Source organism: Hemibagrus wyckioides, linkage group LG14, assembly GCF_019097595.1.
Source record: "Hemibagrus wyckioides isolate EC202008001 linkage group LG14, SWU_Hwy_1.0, whole genome shotgun sequence".
Classification (NCBI taxonomy): domain Eukaryota; kingdom Metazoa; phylum Chordata; class Actinopteri; order Siluriformes; family Bagridae; genus Hemibagrus; species Hemibagrus wyckioides.
Genome location: NC_080723.1, coordinates 12687114 through 12700431, shown reverse-complemented (window position 1 = coordinate 12700431; position 13318 = coordinate 12687114). Strand labels below are relative to the sequence as shown.

General features: G+C 37.0%; 1 protein-coding gene across 1 annotated transcript; it reads left to right on the top strand.

The window, feature by feature from the left end:
- The first annotated feature begins 248 nt into the window (after positions 1 to 248).
- si:ch211-256a21.4 (uncharacterized) lies at positions 249 to 5371 on the top strand. Its single transcript, XM_058407589.1, has 4 exons — positions 249 to 412; positions 792 to 982; positions 2181 to 2372; positions 3726 to 5371. Exons 2-4 carry the CDS (start codon positions 793 to 795, stop codon positions 4034 to 4036), a joined length of 693 nt encoding a protein of 230 aa, XP_058263572.1. The 5' UTR covers positions 249 to 412; position 792; the 3' UTR covers positions 4037 to 5371.
- Positions 5372 to 13318: the final 7947 nt, after the last annotated feature.

Sequence of the window (13318 nt, the reverse complement as noted above, 5' to 3'; positions counted from 1 at the left end):
TAAAAGCTTAGCATACAGAGCTTAGTGGAATTGAGAATGTCCACGCTTAGATTTACTTTCACATTTAATATTAGTTACAAAAATGAATTTCACTTTATAAACCGCAGATGGGTTTGTGTCAGATGGGCTTCTAGGGGAATTTAAAGACAGTGTTTGTTCCCCTGTGTGTTTTGTGACAGGGGGAGTTTCCACCAACTGAAGGCTGGGTCTCCACTGTAGGCAGAGGGAAGTCTCTTGTGCCACTTTAAAGCTTTACAGTGTCAGGAGGAAGTGTGTGTAATGGGTGGGTGTGTATATTCTCTGTTTCACTATCAGCCTCGTATTTAGGTTTAAGCTTTGACAAGGGAAACATCTCTCTCTCTCTCTCACTCTCATTCTCGCTCTCTAAACATTTCACTACAGCTCTTTTCAGGTAGGACAAATACTTAAATGTCTTTTGGTTAATTAAAATGAGAATTTGTGATATTTGAAAATATAACTTTATGCCTGGCTGTTATGTTTACAGTATTAGTTTTGCATTAGACTGGATTAAATAGATTAAAAAACTATCTTATCTTATCTTATCTTATCTTATCTTATCTTATCTTATCTTATCTTATCTTATCTTATCTTATCTTATCTTATCTTATCTTATCTTATCTGTGCTTAATGCTGTGGATTTTATTCATTTATTTTTAATAGAACCACCATATATCAACTGATAAAGTGGTAATAGTGTTTAGTGCTGTGTTACCACAATTCTTTCACCTCGGTTTCTACTCACACTTTCTCTACATGTCTCTGTTATGAAGAATGAACGTACCAGAGTTTGTGGATTCAACAAGTCGCTTTCGATTCGCTGAATCGTTTTTGGGTTTAGTAGGCTGCATATGCATCTGTTATGCTGTTTGTATGCCTGACTGGATGGAGGGAAATGGACTGTGGTCAGTGGGAAATGAGTCCAGTCCAGTTGATAGCCAGACAGAATGGCACATAATCCAAGGTGAGTGGTTTAAGTTTATTCTCAGACTATTTTGTTAAAGATCTGAAGCTGAATTGAACAGTATTGAGTTGAGTGGCGTGTCAACAATATCCTTGGATGTTGCAGCATGTTGTCATATTGTCCATTTAGAGATAATGTAGTACACTTCAAAGGTGGTGTGAATCATTTGGACCTGGCTTGTGGGAGTATATAAAGCAGGAAATTCCAGATACCCTGTGACCAATTTCATTTTTAAGTGTGCATGTGTGGGCTCGTTGATCTATGAATGGGCAAAATACCTGTCCTTGGTCTGCAAAGCGATGGCTTGTTATTAAGATAGGCTTCACTGCTGTAAAAAAAACCCCAAGTCACAGTCAAGTTGGTTTGCTATTATTTTGTCTGGACACCATATCTTCTAATCATGCCTAGCTGTTTTAATATAGACCTGCTTAAACTGTCATGCTTAGACTTGTGCCTTCAGCATTTCTGACATATTTTCTTTCATATTTACACCTTGCCTCAGGCATGGAGTAAAGCTAAAATGGCAATTTTGTTATGGGATTTTTCCAGACACATTCAGTTTGGTGTCAGTTTCAAAGCCATGCTGGATTTGCTATGGAATTCCCCCGAAAATTTCAACCACCTCTTTCATTTCACTTCAATGACCTATACAAATGAATTTAGTTTTGTGATCTGTGTTGCACTGTGGAGATCTTTATATTTTTGTTACTGTATGATAATATTCACCAAACATTCTCTCTGGTATTTATTCTGCTTATATGGTTAACCTGTTCACCTATGTCTTTTTACTACTTATTACTTACTAACATGTCCTAAGTGTCCCTTATATTCATCTTTAGAATAATCTACTGTAAAACACAAAAAATGCCACAAATCTTTGTTTTAAATAAATAAACAACATTTCTTTATATAAAGGGGGAGCCTCTGAATGGCAAGTGTTGAGGCTGATAAAATATGAATAGGAATTTGACAGCTAAAATTATTTTCATATTTTATTTATATTTCATGTAATTACTTTCTCTAGAGCCATGAACATTATTTTATTTTATTTTATTTTATTGTATTTTATTTTATTAAACTGAATTATTTTGACCCAAAAAGTACATGGTCATATTTCAGTCTAAAACATCATCATTTTAATATTTTTGTCATTTAACAACTGTTTAGGCAATAACACCTTTTCTGTTCTTGTGTACAGGTCTAGGGCCTCACGTTGTGTTTGCTGGCCTTTCTTTCCTCATGGCTATAAGTGCGGGAATTCTGTGTCTCCTGTTTGCATTCTGCTGGACGTCAAATACCTCGCTCTCTTACTCCAACACACGCTCACTGCTGATGGCAGGCCAGGCACTTTACCCCACCACACTGCTGCTCATCACACTGCTACCAACAGGTCAGAATGAACAAGTCATCCTGTAGTGCCATCTTTCCTGAATTACCTTGTGAAAGTGAAACTAAACTGTATTTAAATGATATATTTTTTTGTTTACATGCTACTTATGGGCAGTGTCCATAGTGCTACATATCACCTACTTATACCCATACTGACAAGTGACATAAAGCTAAATGAAAATACATAAAGACATTTCCACAAGAATCAGCTGTCATTCGGACAGCATTTGTCAGTTTTGATGTCACACGGTTTACATGACAGACTTTGTGTAAACAGAGAGAATTTGTGATACAAATGTTTTATGATCCATTCAAGACTGACTTTGTAGCATTGTGTATGTCTGGTCATGGTGGTGATGATGTGGCATTTTGTACATCAAAACCAAACTTGCCCTAATTTAGTGTCAGAAAAAAATACTAGTACCTAGTAACTTAGTTAGTACTATATCATGACATTATAGACATAAATAAAATTTTATTTAAGATCAAGAGAAAAGATTTCTGCTATAAACAGTTCGTATCATGGCTTTGGCATAGCCATTCATCAAAATCTTATAAACAGCATGATAAATTGTACTTTAAGGTTCAAAAAGAGATCGGAAAAGATCTACAGAACTATATAATGCAATAATTGTTACTTCCAAATGTTCACAGTGTTATATAGCCTCATTTTATGTTGAGTCAATCACCAAATAATCAAGTACAGGAGACAACACAGAGGCACTGAGCTATAAAAGTCGCTCGTCAGAATATTCTGGCATAAATCAGCCCACAAAGAGTCATACCACACTATATGTCAACGTAACTCTACTTCAATTCTACCACAATCACAACAATCTACCACGTTCAAGTGTTATGTCAATTTACATCACAATGAACAACAATAATCTTTGACAGATAATGTCTGTTTGAATAAACCTTTATGGTAGAAATAAAATATGGCAGGAGCTGTTATAAGAAGATAATCAGTGATGGGATGGTGAGATGTGTTGGTTATTTTCCAGTAGCAGCATTCTTGCTATATTTTATTTCTTACATATGCCATATATAATAGAAAATCAGTCCACACCTGCTGACCAATCAGATTAGAGAATTCAGCAGAAAGTCTGGTATAAATATTTTTATGTGGGTGGATGTCAGTCTTCAGTGTGGGCTTATGTAATTGTCACTTGAGCATTGCCATCTCTATATGGCTGGTTTGCGAATGTCAGTTGAAGGGAATCAGATTAAGGGAATAAAAGCACTGTGATGAATTTACCAGTATTCATTTTACCTGGATCTTTCACTGAAAGATTAAATAAATTCATATTTTCCCATGAAAAGTCTCAATTTGTGTCTCCTCCTCCTTCTCCAGGGTTTTTCTTTCTCCTAAGCTGGGCGCTCTTCACCAGTCAACATATCGCTGATATCCGTAAAGACCTGACATGCCTGGGCTCCTCATATTGGCTGGGTGCTGTGGGCTGGGCTCTGCTGCTGGCTGTTCTGCCAGTGGTGTTCCTGGTGGAGCAGTGTGTGGTACCTGACATACTGCCTGAGCTGAAGATGAAGACTGAGTTCTGGCAGAAGGGATTCCAGGTGGCGCACACCCGCTCGTTCAGTGAAAGCTACCAGCATAGCGCTAAACACTTTAAGCCTGAGTACAAGACATACATGTCCATGCCCTGAGGGAAACAGCACCATCATATATCAGTGCTGTTTACATATCCAGCCACTGTCCAGCCACTGAAAGGCTGAGTATGTGTCCAGAACCAGGTAACTAAGAATCTTGGGTCCTCTGCACACAGAAAGATTGCCACAGAAGAAGGCGTCTCAGGAAGAAGGGTTCACTGTGCTGAAAGTTACATGGATTTTTATATTCTGGAAGCTCAGGAGGCTGTGGCTGAGTTACTGATGAGGAACTGGCAGATATAATAGCCTGAAGAACAAAATGACTCATATTCATTTGGAAGCAGACATTATATTATATATAAATTTCCTTTCACACTTTATTATGCATACTCAGATCCATAGATTACTACATTAAGACATTAAGTACACACTACTTTAACTCACTGAAAACATGTATAATGGGGGGGGGGTGACCTGAAACACATTTAACTTTTAATTGTGTCATGTTAACTTTGAATTGTGTGATGTGTTTAGCGATTCAGGTGCTAATTTGTTGGTTGGTGCTTTTATTTGCATATTGTGAGAAGCATATTGTTATTGTTAATTATTTGCATATTGTGAGAAGTTTTAAGTTTTAAATTTGACGTTTTGTAAGCTGATCTTTTTAAGCAGAGTAGATAATGAGGTGAGAGAGATGGAAAGATTAAAGGACTAAAGTGCTAATGCATCGCTCTTTAGATAGCGAAGAAACAAGAGCTACTAGCCCACAGGTGCCACTCGCTATCATGCATACTCAGATAACATTGTGGGAAATGTAGGATGCTTTCATGGCTACAATAGAAATAAAATCATAATAGAATCATACGATAAATATTTAGTCATTCAGAGTGGATTTTGTCTGTAAGTGGATGACTTTTTAAACTATTTTTATACAAATAATTCTGAATTCTCTAAATGACAACTCAACCAGTCCAAACTTTTTACTCTCTCCATTATCTCCATTAACTATTCACCATGCACTGTAGTTACTAAATACTATTCATTAATATAGTAACATTATTTTTTAATGAGAAAGTTTGTAGTTTTAACCCTTTTGGACAAATCTTAGCTGCTTGATTGACATGAATGATTTCAGTGGACATCATCTGGGGGAATTCCAAACAAGTGCCAAATAATTTGTGCCACTAGCACCCTCATATGGTTGGTTTATGTTATTGCATGGCACCATGTCCAGAAAGAAGGCGGGTGTAAAAATGTGAAACGTTATGAGATGCAATAACCAAATGTTTTAAAATCAGTCCATGATTTCCTGTTGAAATGTAGTCTTTTGTAAATATAATACAGTTTCTTTGTAATTATATGTAAGCACAATAAATAAACAAATCAATAAATGTAACTATGCTTTCATTAAGATTAATAATACAAAGTGTTGTGTCTGATTTGTGCTATTTTTCTGCTGATTTTTTTTTTTTTCCCGGTTTAATTTAATGTTTAATTTAATTTAATCTTACAAGACATTTGGATCGAATGTTTTTAGATTCATACAACTTTCTCATTATATCTGGCCCAACTCATCAGGTACTTATCACTAATATTACTCTTATTGAGCTCATTACTGTAGTTGGATGAGTGAACATGCACTGGTAATAAAGGAACCTAATCCATTTTTTGTGAATACCACAAATTCATTTCTCTGTTCTGAGAAAAGTAAGAAAGGAAGTTGCTGTTGAACCCAATACTTCTCCTTGGACTTCCCTGTAAATTAGATTTGAGTAAATAGCTTTTCTGCTTGTTTCTCGGTACAAACAAACATGAATATTTCTTTAACACTCCAGGCATACTGCAAGCTTTCCACCAGCCAATGACATGCTAAAACGTGTTCAGCCACTGTTATTTTTACATGGAATTTTCTGAATTAGGATTTCCTGTATATTAGGAATATAAGGAATGCTTTGCCGTGGCCATTTTGCCCAAGACTGATATTTTGCCAGATGGAGAGAGGAGGATTGAGTCTAGAGAGAGAGAGGAAGCTGCTGAGCTCTTGTTTACCTTCTGGTCCCGCTAAAGTGGGGAAGAAAAACTGGGTCTGGCTCTGTGAATTGTGCCTTACTCAGGTGCAGCACTAATTAAAAGACAGTTCCACCTTGTTAACAATGGCTAATGAGTTTGGTATTCGATCCACGGGCGACCCTTTTCAATTTACCAACATGAACAAAACCTAATTGCCATTTGAATGGGAGTTGTATGTCCTTGAAGGTCATGCAGCACGGTACTTTAATGTGCACTAAATAGCAAAACAAACTCATTCCAAGTGAGCATCAAAGCCCCAAACCTTCTCATCACTGAAGCTTCTCTTAATTCTCATGGCTTGGCCCTAAATGTATTCTCTGTTATTTGCAGCCTCCATCCACTCCAGTATAAAACACTTGTGAATGGTGAAGGGGTAGTTGTGGGGTGGAATGGGGTGGGTTGGAGTGTACTTATGCAAGCACAAATATCTGCATTCTGTTTGACCTTTGTAACAGAATATGTGTGTGTGTGTGTGTGTGTTTATTAAAATTGCAGTTACATTCTATTCTAGAGGTGATGCTATTTAAGACTTTGAGTTTTAGGTTAATTAGCATGAATGAGTTTAAATAAAATGAAAGCATTAATGGCTTTATCCTGGTCAGGATTAGGAGCCTATCCCATGAAAACTGGACATGATGCAGGATCAGATGCTACTCAATGAGAGCTCACCATGTTCGCTGTTATTACTCCTCCATGATGAAGCCTTCTAATGCTCAATGATGGAGATACATTTTTTCTTCGAATGTCCGAAATCTTCATGAAGCAGAATTCAACTGGAGCTGGTATATCTCTGGATGAAATGAACTCACACATGAACAGAATAACAGTTAACAGTAACTAAATTCTATTCTTTAGAATTTGTATTCTATGTTTCTCTACTTCTGAAAAGCTGCTTTGAGACAATGCCCATTGCTAAAAGGGCTATACAAATAAATTGAATTGAACTGAATTGAATTGAAATTTGACAGTAGTGGCCCTAAATTCCAGATGAATGCTCTTTATATCCTTTTTGTAGATATAGGACAGGTTTATATGCTGGAACTAGGGTTCATGTGCTTAGACTAACACAACTTTGATTTACACAGGCAGTGCAGCTCAATGATTTTCAATCCTGGTCTTGAGGGATCCATGCACTGCGCAATGATGTGCTTTTTTCCTGCTTTAACACACTTAATTCAACTAATGAAAGGTGTGGTAGTTAGATGAGTTATAGATCAAGCAAAGTCTATTCTGTGATTATGGCTATTGAGAGTGAATATGAGATCCACTGGTAGATGTACATAGCAATGCTTCAGATTGTACTGCATATGAATCTCTTTCTAAAAAGCAACAACAACAATGCAGATACTTACTTGCATTCTTACAGGTTTTTATACGTGATCATCCATAAGGTGTGACTGAGTGACATCTGGTCCACACCCAGTAACCATTCCTGCAAACTCAAGCAGATGTCTCCGAGCAGAGCCTGGGACTTGCCATGTTTCCTATCAATTAAAGTCTAATTATGGAGCAGAGTAATGTTATTAAGCCACTGCTTCCGCACAATTAAGTGAAAGTGTGTGTGTGTGTTAGTGTGTTTATTAAGATAAATAATATTTACATTGACATACATTGCCAGGGTGGTGTGATACATTTTCTCAAGTGACTTGAGCTAATAACGTGTATTTTCTGTATTCACCATTTGGTGGTGCTGGTGTAGTTTGCTGGGAAAGAAACTGAACATCGCTTCATGGCATGAAAAAAAAAGAAGAACCTTCCAGATTTCTTCCTATCTGACAGATAATGAAATCAGAGTGGGAGGCTTCATACTAAAGCTGATTGTCTGGTCGTATGCATGTGGCTTTGTGTATGTATGCGCATGTGTTAATCGGGTCTTCCGCTCAAACATGAACTCAAAATTCATTCTAACAAGCAGGATACCATGGCATCCAAGTATATGATGAATTATTCAAGTTTCCATTGTTGCATAAATTTGATGAGAAACTTCACTTATTTCCTTGTTATTCCTTGTGAAATGGACACGATTTTAGATAAATCTAAGACAACACTTAAAAGAAGGCTTGTGTCCTGCATGTTGTAACAAATGTTTCAGGTAGAGTGTATGTGTTGGATTCACATAACTGAAAAAGACTACAGCAGAATCCAGTCCAAGGTCAGAATCCAGGCAAATAAGCTTTCAAAGAGCAGACAGAAAATGGCAAATTATAGAAATCGACATTGGTTATTATACAGTACCACACTGATTTCACATGTAATAAAACCTTCTAAGTGATAAAAACATCTTACCAGGGATGAAATGACAAACCTCTGGGCATCCAGCAGCAGCTGTGACTTACAATGTCAAGTGATATGGGTTGTCATTAGTGCAAAGCATTATAACTATATTTCTCTTTGTTAGCATTTTAAGCATGCTACTTCAGCTTCAGTGACATTCAAAGTGAATTCACGTGCTTAAACGCGCTCTTGAATCTCAGGCAGAGAATTCCAAATTGTAGCCACCCTCATTTTTAGCACAGTTGCTGAGATATGCGAGCTGATATTGTGGTGATGAGATAAGCTAACATCTGATTAGCAAGCTAATTACTTTCTGTAGAAATCGGCACTGTAAGATTCGCTGTAAAACTGTAACATCTGAATAAAAGTATAGGTTATGTCTGTACTAGCTAATTATACCTTTCTCATGAAATCATTGAAAATATTTGGCACTAACATAACATGACAAATCCCCCAAGGGTGATCATGGAAGTAAGCATTATTGTAGCAGCAGTGAGTTACTTAGAAAGTCATTTACAAGGATTAAACTTTGCATTAAACATTTCCATGTAATGATTTCATTGTAAGGTTGTAATTACAGGCATACATTTTACAGACCTGGTTGAGGGATTAAGATAAGGGTGTGTTTTTAACTATACCAATAGGGGTCTCTGAAGCACTTTTAAAGAAGCTGTATGAATCTCTAAATCTCTGAAACATTAATATGTGACTTCTACAATCAGGTATTTTTTCTCTCTTAAAACAAAATGAAAGGGTGGTGTCTTTTATTTCATGAAAGAAAGGCATACATATACACACATTGCTGTGCGAGAGGTTTAGTCACCTCTGGGACACAAGGTAGACCTAACTTGTTGCTACACTCACAGGCTATTTTATCAAGCTTAGATGCACTTTATAGGGCATACAGTTACAGACTACAGCCCATCTGTTGCTATGCACAATTTGTCAGCCCTCCTCTACTGGTTGAAAGGGACCGTGATAGGACTATAACTAACTTTATTCACATGGTTGACCTCAGTGTCACTGCTGGGAATGTCAATCAAAAATATTAAGTTGACAGAAATGCTATAGTCAGAAGTTGGCCACTAATGGAGTGCTAGAGGACAATTAATACACACTGGAATAAAGGAGCTATTAACCTATGAGGTGTCAATAAGGTGTCAAAGTCAAATGTGTTCAGTACATGTACAGAGTGCTAAAATAACCCGTAAATTATTGTATACCTTTTAATTTATTAATTGCATTGAAATGCTGTTTTCAAAGCAATAGGTGCATTTTTATAACGCACATTTAGATCATGTTTTTCCCCCTAATATATTTATATTTCTTATATATATTTTTTGATATCCTAAATAACATTTCTATTCAAAACACTATATATTTCAGGTATATTTTTGGACAGAAAAGTAGGACTGTACAATCACTTTTTCCTTCTTTTGTTGCATTCAGGTGCATGTTTGAATATACCTTTTTGTGCTTGAAATATGTCTTTGTTTATAGCAAAGATAAGGACAGACTGAGATTCTGTAGATAGAAAGGAATGATGAGATGGAGAGATGGGGAGAATGTGAGCTGGCACAGAAGATGGGTGTAAAATAGGATTAAATTCATTCAGGCGTGTTATCGGTTTGGTTTGTATGTGACTAGCCCATGTTGCATGCCCTTCAGCCCTTTCTTTTCTTACTGTGCTTCACTGACACACTTCCTACACTCAAGAGCTTGTATTTTTTAGCTGTTTCCTCTAGGCTCTTTGGATTTAGCAGTTGATCGTCTCAAACTATCTGACTATCAGAGACTTTCTTTTCTATTAATACCTTCACTGGTATGCAGGCCTACTTGAGTTACCTGCTCAAATTTATTTTTATTTCCAAAATTATATGTAAATCATTTTGGAATTTTTTTAATTATAGATAATCATTTTATTTATTTATTTTTATATAGAAGTCATTTATAAATGGAGCATTAAAACAAAACAGCAAGAGCTCATTCATTCATTCATTCATTCATTCTCTTTCCTCTTTACCTATTGATGGTCATAGTGGGAGCAGGATGAGAAGATCAATCTAATGAGAACTGACCAGGAGCATCCTTGTAAGGTGTCCAAATCACCTTAACAGCTACTCTCAATTCAAAGGATGCCTTGATTTCCCAGCTCCTGCCCAGTGAGTTTTATTCTTTTGCTCACTGCCCACAATAGGTGAGGACAGGGATGTACACTAAGGATAGTACATCTGTCTGCATTCATCCACAAAGTGTTCAAGTGCATATTAGAGTTCCAGTTTGAATGCTGCCAAAGGAACCACACCATCTATGGTACAAATAATTGGCATGTTATTTCTAGGCCCCCATACTGAACATTCTCTCCAGTCTTGGTGAGAGACTGGATTGCATAAAGTAACGATAAAGATCCCACACATTCCTGTGGTACCTGCCACAAAAATATACCCAGACCCCTCTGAAAGCTGTGCAAGAGTGCTTCTTTTCTCCTTCACCATTTTCCAGTAATGTTCAGTGTCCAATGTAGTAAAAAATCTAATGTGGAAATAGAGGAATCTGCAAATAGTAAACTTCCATAATGTATTGCATTACAGCGGTGTTCAAAAGTCTGATACTGCTAGTAAAATTTTCAGTACCACTTTACTGTACTGATTATCAGTGCAATAACTATACATAATTATCCATGCACTAATACCTGAAGTAATAACTCAACTTAAATATGAACTAATGAAGAGCTAAACTACGTTGTGAGTCTTATGAATTATGTATGAATAATGAAAACCTTAAGTACATGTTTAATAGTTAATCTATTAATTAACACATAAGGCTAAACTAAATCAAACCTGCTCTATAAGAAGGAATATGAATTAAACATGCATCATTTCAAATTGCCTATATAATTTACCATATTATTCATATGATAATTATTCCTTAAAAAAGTGCACCAATCAGGTCCTGCATTTTGTGAACTGTTCCAAAAGCTGTCCTTCCTGGATCTAAACCCTAGAAAGATGTATTTCCAATTTATGATATGATTTGAGACAGACACTGAATTTCATTCATCTGTTACAAGAACCTGTGGACTAGATTAGAATAGAAATTCCTCTTCAGTATGTCACAGAAAATAAACAAATGCATCAGTTGATATACACTAGAAATAAGATGAATATCTAACTGTACCATCTGGGCAAATCTTAGTTACCTTAGTTAAAGAACATTGTAAGCAAGATATAATGGCATGTGTTTAACATGCACTCATACTGATTCTCCTTGATTAATTCATTCATATGAAACGTCTCAGCTTATCTTACTTTGATCAATTTTGATACATAACTTAATTAGAGCTATTGTTGGGCCTGAGGATCATCCACTTCATCAAATCTTATGTGCTAGGCAGCTTACAACTTTCACATGAACTTGTTCCTATGGACACAGCAGACATACATTTATGTATATACTGATCAGGCGTAACATTTTGACCACCTGCCTAATATTGTGTTGGTCGCCCTTTTGCTGCCAAAACATAACAAACTGTGATGCACTGTGTTTTCTGACACCTTTCTATCAGAACCAGCATTAACTTCTTCAGCAATTTGAGCAACAGTAGCTCGTGTGTTGGATCGGATCACACGGGCCAGCCTTCACTCCCCATGTGCACCAATAAGCCTTGGCCGCCCATGACCCTGTAGCCGGTTCACCACCGTTCCTGACCACTGCAGACCGGGGACACCCCACAAGAGCTGCAGTTTTGGAGATGCTCTGATCCGGTCATCCAGCCATCACAATTTGGCCCTTGTCACACTCACTCAAATCCTTACACTTGCCCATTTTTCCAGCTTCTAACACATCAACTTTGAGGACAAAATGTTCACTTGCTGCGTAATATATCCCACCTACTAACAGGTGCCAGGAGATAATCAGTCTTATTCACTTCACCTGGCAGTGCTCATAATGTTATGCCTGATCAGTGTATATTATGTGAATACAATTGCTAGATTAGAATCTGATCCCTGATTCCAAAATCCAACATAAAATTTTATACAGTTTTACCCCACTGAATTGTATTACCCCTATCAGCCATATACTTTTTCTTTATTATCAATAGTACCTGTGCTGGTCATGTAAATTTAAGATCCATAAAAAAGAGACAGATGTAGCCAGGGACACACTTTTTGTCCTCCACTATCTCCTTTTTTTTTCTTTGCCTTGTTGCAGCTCTGTGTGGAATCTTAACTGCGCCTTTGCTCTTTAAAACAGGCTACAACGCTCCATTCAGACTCCCCCGTTGATTACCTTTTTTGTCAAGACACACAAAAGAGAGAAAATAACAATGTCTCAAATGACTCAGAATCATGGGTCAGTTTGAGATCTGTGCTCTATAATCAGCCTATCCTTATCACTTTGGGTTCATTCTGACTTTTCATTGGCTTAAGTATATAATTTCTTTGCATTACAAGCTTGTCTGCATTTATGTTTGTGTAAATTTATATGTAGTAAATGTGTATATTCCTACACTTTAATACACTTGTGAATGTATGTGTTGAGGCATTGTCTCTGTGCGCACCGCCATCCGTTACAGGTCTCTGTCCTTTACAATAAAGCTATGTGTATCTCATTCCTGCTTTTCCATTCACACTTGGACACAGACAACCACAGCTGGTTCTCTCTCTTATCTCTCCCTCTCGTGACCAGCAAAATTAAATTACAAATATAATCACTGCAGACCAGGCTCCATTTTCATCACTATTTTGCATATAGAGTAGCATGTCTTTAGAGACATGCACTCGTACTGCTAGACAGCTCTGCTCAAATGTCCAGTGTGCACAATAGAGGTAGTTCTACCTGAAGCAAAGGCACTGTGGCTTTTACTGTGCTGATGAATAGTGGCAAAATGGAATGATTGTCGGGGGAGGTGGAGTAGGAGACAAAAATACACTTCTGCCAACTTGGTCACACACACAACTCAAACTGTTTCAGCCTTCATCCAGCATGTGGTGT

Bases quoted from the DNA above. Each gene is read 5' to 3' on its own strand.
- si:ch211-256a21.4 (XM_058407589.1), top strand. From the start codon at position 793: ATGAACGTACCAGAGTTTGTGGATTCAACAAGTCGCTTTCGATTCGCT. The intron at 983-2,180 runs GTGAGTGGTTTA...TCTTGTGTACAG, and splicing joins AGAATGGCACATAATCCAAG to GTCTAGGGCCTCACGTTGTG. The intron at 2,373-3,725 runs GTCAGAATGAAC...CTCCTTCTCCAG, and splicing joins CATCACACTGCTACCAACAG to GGTTTTTCTTTCTCCTAAGC.